Genomic DNA, 6,000 nt, shown 5'->3' with positions numbered 1-6,000 from the left:
TTGTGTGTGTGGATGCTTTCAGAGTATAGCTTTACAAAGCTGCCTGCAGCACACTATTATACTTTCACCAGTAGCTGTTTTTATGAGATTCAAAAGGTCCCAGTAGTTAACAGTGACGTAATTGCAGGTTTCGACAGAAGAACTCCCCTACCAGAGGTGAAACTTGCGTCCTACCCCATCTTCTCTGTAGTGTTATCATTAGCTTAAATGGTCAGATTTTGGGCAGTCATATGAAGTCATAGCTGCAAATGTCATTTCACTACCATGCAACACTCTTTAGCTGCGTAATTAGCTGCCTTTGTCCCTCAAAAACACAACAAAAGAAGGCGATGACTTTTACTTGTAATTATTAACATCCATTGTAACAGCTAAGTTTAATATTGAGTGTGTTAGTAGTGGATTGTACAGTAGTACGTAGTGGTAAATTGTACTATCTGGGATAAATGGAAAGATTTATTGTAAATGGTGTGTTTTCTTCCATGTTAGTCAGTTTCCCAGATGTTGTTGGCTTACCTCTCCGGCTCTCAGCAATCGCTGACAACAAGATCAACTGTGGGCCCGCTCTCACATGGATGGAGGTAAGGCTGTCATCTGTCTTTAAGGAGTACACTGACTCTTTGGCAGAAAAAAACAGATGTTTACAGTGGGTCAGAGAGCCTTTTTGCCAAAAGGTTGAGGCTTTGCTTCAGATCATTTATTATTTATTATTTTATGCCTTTCAATGGCTTTATACCACACATGAAATGGTCATTCAGGAAATTAATTTATACCGCTGCTATTATGAATAGGAAATTAGAGGTAGAGGTTGCTGTCAAAATTGCTGGAGCTTTAGTTGCAAACACAAAGAGAAATGCCTTAAAAATAACTGCATCAACAAATAAGGAAAATACAAAAACAATGCTAAGACAAGGACCTGGGGCCTTATAGTGTTCTACTTTTCTATAAAAGATTAATACAGGTCTCTGTAGCCACAGGAATACTATAGATATACTCTATAGAATTGATGTAGGATTACTACAGTCTTGTAGTATGTATTGGCAGCAATTTCTAGCCATCCCAGCTGCTCATTCTTTCTTCACAAAAGTATTTGAATAAGCTGCTATGAGCTGAGTTTACCTCACCACTTCACCAAAATAGCTTTTTATGGAGACTATTATATTGTCATGTTTCTGGATCATTTCCCAACGTCATTTGTTAGTCAATGGCTGCCACTGTTGAAATGACATGTACACTGTTTGTGTGTGTGTGTGTGTGTGTGTGTGTACCAGGTTGACAATAAGGGAAATCATCTGTTGGTTCATGAAGAGTCATCCATTAATGTGCCAGCTATTGCTGCTGCCCACGTCATCAAGCGTTACATCGCCCAGGCCTCAGACGAACTGTCCTTTGAGGTGAAACACACGCTCACTATATAATGCCTTCAGTTTTAGTAATCATTGAAATGTTCTATGGACAAGAGGTAAAGGGGCAATCAGACATGTCTTTAATCTTCTCTCTTTCCTCCCTCTGTCGCTCTCTGCAGGTTGGCGACATTGTGTCAGTGATTGACATGCCCCCAAAAGAAGACACACATGGTGGAGGGGCAAGCATGGCTTTCAGGTATGCAGCTCACAGAACACTTGGCAGGCTGGGGAAAAACCCCATACACAAACACATTTTATGTCTCTCTGTCTTTCCTCTGACTCTGAACTTTTGATTTGATTTATATTTGAGGTATTTCAAGGACAAGGAGAGAACATTGCTTTGGATGGCAGATTTCAAATACTCTGAGTTTGTTGCAAGATACAGATCCTCTATTGTGAAGCTTTTGAGCAGATTACAGGGTGTGTACCTCACCCTGTAATGCTGAACTTATTCATATTCCTACGCTGTCTGTAGTGCAATCTTGTAATACACTGAATCTGTGCTGTTCAGGACATTTGTTACAGGCGACCATATCTAGTTCTCCCAGTTTCAGCTGTCAGCACCACTATGTGGTCTAAGCGTTTTATCTGCTCACAGTACTCTCAATTTTGCCTCTTACTGACATGAAGAGGGAATATGTAAATTCAAATAATGAATAACACATAATTTGATTTTTGAGCATAATTTTTTCAGAGGCTATCAGAAAACTACATTAACCAAACAGCATTCATTTTGAAATGGAGATTAATAATAAAGGAGCAAGACAGTATGTCCTCACTATGCGTGTGTGCATAGGCTACACCAAGACAAATGTACAAAACACTAAGCAAACAGAAAGCAGTTAAAACAACACAGCATTGCATTGGTAGGGTTATGTTGTTCAAGGTAGCGTTGAGACAATCAAATACAATCCAGGAAGTCCAGTAGGAGTAACAGATTAATGCATTTAAAGAATTGTCAGACACCAAAACACTGTAACTGTTTCTAAAACTGACAGCTGTAACTATTTGTCAGTAGCGAGAAAAACACTTTTCATGTCACAAAGGATACTAGTGCGAATGTGCTCTTGCATCTGTGATTGGTCAACACAGCGTGTGATAATGTCGTGCTGCGTAGCAGCAGAAGTTTACTCCCTTTTAACTTTTTTGCTGGAGCCCCTGCGTTTGCGCCACACTACTATATCACCGGACCGGCTCCAATCAAATGAAGAGCTGCAAATGTAGAGGACTGCATTTTTTCTCCTCATCTCTTTCTGACTTCAAACAAGAGAAAGGCCTCCCCTGCTCCTATAGTCACAAAATGAAGATGCTTGTCTCTTCACAACTGTTGATATAAAATTAGCAAATATTGCCTTTTTTGCTGATCAAAACAATCATTCAGACATCATCAGAGGATACATATAAAATATACTAAACGCTTTTGTTTTTGCGCGCATTCATCATGAGCTGAACTCAAAGATCTAAGATTCTTTCTCCATGTACAAAAAAGGCCTATTTCTCTCAAATCTTGTTCACAAATCTGTCAAAATCTGTGTCAGTGAGCACTTCTCCTTTGCCGAGATTATCCATCCACCTCACAGGTGTGGCATATCAAGATGCTGATCAGACAGCATGGGGATTGCACAGGTGTGCCTTAGACTGGCCACAATAAAAGGCCCCTCGAAAATCACGCCACCCTGCATGTGAGCGAGATACACACACGTGTCTTCAGGGAGATCTTTTTTTATTTATCTAAAGAGTCGAGAGGCCAGCAAGAGCAGACTTTCGCTTCTTATTTTTTCTGGAAATCACTGTCTATTCTGAAATCTGATTGGTCTCCGGAGGCCAAGCAAAGGTCAGCGCACAAGAGACTGCAGAGACACATTAAAATATAAAACAGTATATCAAACAAAACATCTTTCTTACTTTAACTTGTACTTTTGCAATCTGAGCTAAGCAGTCAACAATTATCAGTCTTAAAACACAGGTGAATCATGTTACTATATGGCTTGTATATTTTTTAGGCAATCAAACAGCTTTTATGAAGCCCCCCCCCCCCTCCAAGAACCACAACCAGTTGCTTCCAGTGTCCTTTTCTTCACATTTTTCTCATTCTCACAAGAGGATTTAACAAACTGGCACAGCAGGCTGGAGTCACAGTTAGTTTGTCATTTTAGGAAGTATTGACAAGGTGCGCCTTTTCCCTCTCAATGTAAATGCATTTAAGAGAGAACTGTGCAAATAAAAGGAGGACACATAGTCACAGAGGTTGAATAGGTATTCTGCAGGATAATATCATGCAGTTTGCAGTGTGTTGAGTGTGTGTACATATGTGTACTATATATTCACACTAGATGGATACTAATGGCTGACTGAAACTCAAACAGGACTTGTTGGGGAACTTACTGAGCAACACCTGAAGTACTACCTGTATCCTTTAGGGGGTAGTCAGTCAGCCAGTCAGTGATGTTACAAGTTGTGTGGGTTTGTGCCATTTGCCACTTGGACTGCATCTGGCAGTTTTAGACAATGTAAAGTTTAAGTTCAGGTTTTTAATCACTCTTTAAAAGTTGTCCCAGAGTTCACGAGAGCAGCAGGTACACAGATACTCTTTATATGTACCTTATGTGCGATGTGGTCATTTCCCATCACCTGATCAATAGATGTCCAAACCAAGTCCAAAATGCCACGTGTGTCACAGTGCTTCTAATGCCAGACCCATTTCATTAATGTGACAACCACACCTCAGTATAGATACTGTGTTGTCTCTCTCTGTCTGCATTATTTTATCTAAATCTGATTGGACTTCCTCCCACCTCACCCTGCCTGTCTCATTGCTGTGCTCTCTCCAGGTCGGCTTCTTTCCCAGCGAGTGTGTGGAACTCATAAATGATAAAGTGCCGCAGTCCATGACCAACACGGTACCAAAACCAGGTACTCCTCCTCCTCCTCCTCCTCCTCCTTTTAAACCCTTCACTGATGGCAGTTAATGTCTCACTGATATGACTACATTTTCAGGAAGTGGTTAGGTCGTGGGTATGTTGTGGCTTGGTGTGTGTGTGTGTGGTGTGTGTGTGTGTGTGTGTGTGTGTGTGTGTGTGTGTGTGTGTGTGCGCGCGTCACACCTTGCCCCACATATTATTGCTGGTCTGACAGACTTGGTATGCCATGGAATTGATTTAGTTTAAACAACAAGAGCTCTATTGTGGATTATAAGTATTTAATATCTTTACTATTTTTTGTATATTTTATTTTTAATGACTGAAATGCAGTGGAGGTGTAGATATTGCCTGCCAATGAAGATGAATATACAGAGCTTTGTTAGAGGTCTTCACATGTTTCATAGAACTGAAGTAGAATAATCATCAGTATAAAAATAATATAACCTCCCTTTGATCATGTTGCAGTGAAAGGAAACTCATCATTCTGACACGTCATCTCCTTACATAGCCCGCTAATCATGTTATATGATTCAGCTATACAAATCCAAAGCAAATATTTTGCTAATCTATTGCTGTCCAGAGCAAATAGATAAGCTCTTTAGCACGCTCCTGAGAGTGTCAGAGACAAATGTATAACCCTATTGCAGTCAAAGAGAACACTTAACACCGGTTGGTGCCTGCCATTCATAGTTGAACTTAACTTGAACTTTGCCCTCACTTCTTCACACACTGAAGCACCCAACAGAAATAGCAGCTCACATTTTGTTGATATGACTGAGCCCTTTTGATCAGACCTCAATGTCTCGTACGAGTCCACGTCACATCTTCCAAATCCAACGACTCATTCAACCAATATGACTCACATTCACAACCATCTGGCTGGCTTTTGGGATGGGCGAGTGGAGCCGGGGTTCCTAACCATCGAAAAGCCTCTGAGACTCCGGGGTCTGGATTAACGGATGACACAGCAAAAAAGCAAAACACCAATCTTATACGATCCATAATTGTGAGGGAGGGGATATAATTACAGGCGCAGGCTTTCGGGTGCTGGACGCCAATGTTTTCTGATGTGCCAATCAAGTTCCAAACCCACGTTTTTGAGCCTTTGACCTTGTGACTGATCAGAAGTGCACATTGCGGTGGAGAGTTAACTTTGCAGTGCACGCACAGCACACTCTACAGTTCATGACTTAATCTGTCTGCCCATTCCCCTCACAGCTACATGTGAGCAATGTTTTACTGCTTGTTGCTGTTTTGTTTGTTTTATGCATGGGTCCTTATTTGTCAGTCATGCATTTTTTCCTTTACAGAGTATCCACATGTCAAGTATGTGATTTAGATATCCTGAATAAAGTTAGAAGATTTTCTTGAATCTTGGTCTATATTACTATAGATCTATATAGTACTATAGATACTACATAGTAATAAGTAAAGTCTAATATTTGGTTTTCTAAAACCTGCAAATGCCCTGTTGTCATATTAACATGACTCTAAAGGAGCAGATCCTGGATCAAGCTCATTATCAGTGGCAGAACAAATAACTAAATGTAATTGCGTTTAAGCTGCCTGTTTATGTGTAAAAACTGCACTGCTTGTTCTCCACTGCATCATTAATGCTGTTGATGTCTCACAGCACAGCTGTGCATTACTATTAGCATGTGTCTTGATTTGTTGCA

At 40.5% G+C, this 6,000-nt stretch overlaps 1 protein-coding gene across 1 annotated transcript in view; it reads left to right on the top strand.

Annotated features, from left to right (window-relative positions):
• Window positions 1-486: 486 nt before the first annotated feature.
• LOC119885217 (rho GTPase-activating protein 32-like) overlaps window positions 487-6,000 on the top strand; it is a gene marked incomplete at both ends in the record, with an annotated part of 28,362 nt that continues 22,848 nt past the window's right edge. The window contains 6 exon segments of the mRNA XM_038695365.1: window positions 487-514; window positions 517-578; window positions 1,269-1,391; window positions 1,523-1,565; window positions 1,568-1,599; window positions 4,235-4,316. Of these exon segments, the coding sequence (XP_038551293.1) occupies window positions 487-514; window positions 517-578; window positions 1,269-1,391; window positions 1,523-1,565; window positions 1,568-1,599; window positions 4,235-4,316 (370 nt within the window).

The sequence above is a fragment of the Micropterus salmoides genome, unplaced genomic scaffold (assembly GCF_014851395.1).
Source record: "Micropterus salmoides isolate LMB-PRFRI ecotype aquatic unplaced genomic scaffold, ASM1485139v1 Ms_hic_scaffold_3953, whole genome shotgun sequence".
Taxonomy (NCBI): Eukaryota; Metazoa; Chordata; class Actinopteri; order Centrarchiformes; family Centrarchidae; genus Micropterus; species Micropterus salmoides.
Note: the sequence above shows the minus strand (reverse complement) of the source record. Positions and strands in the feature narration are given on the sequence as shown.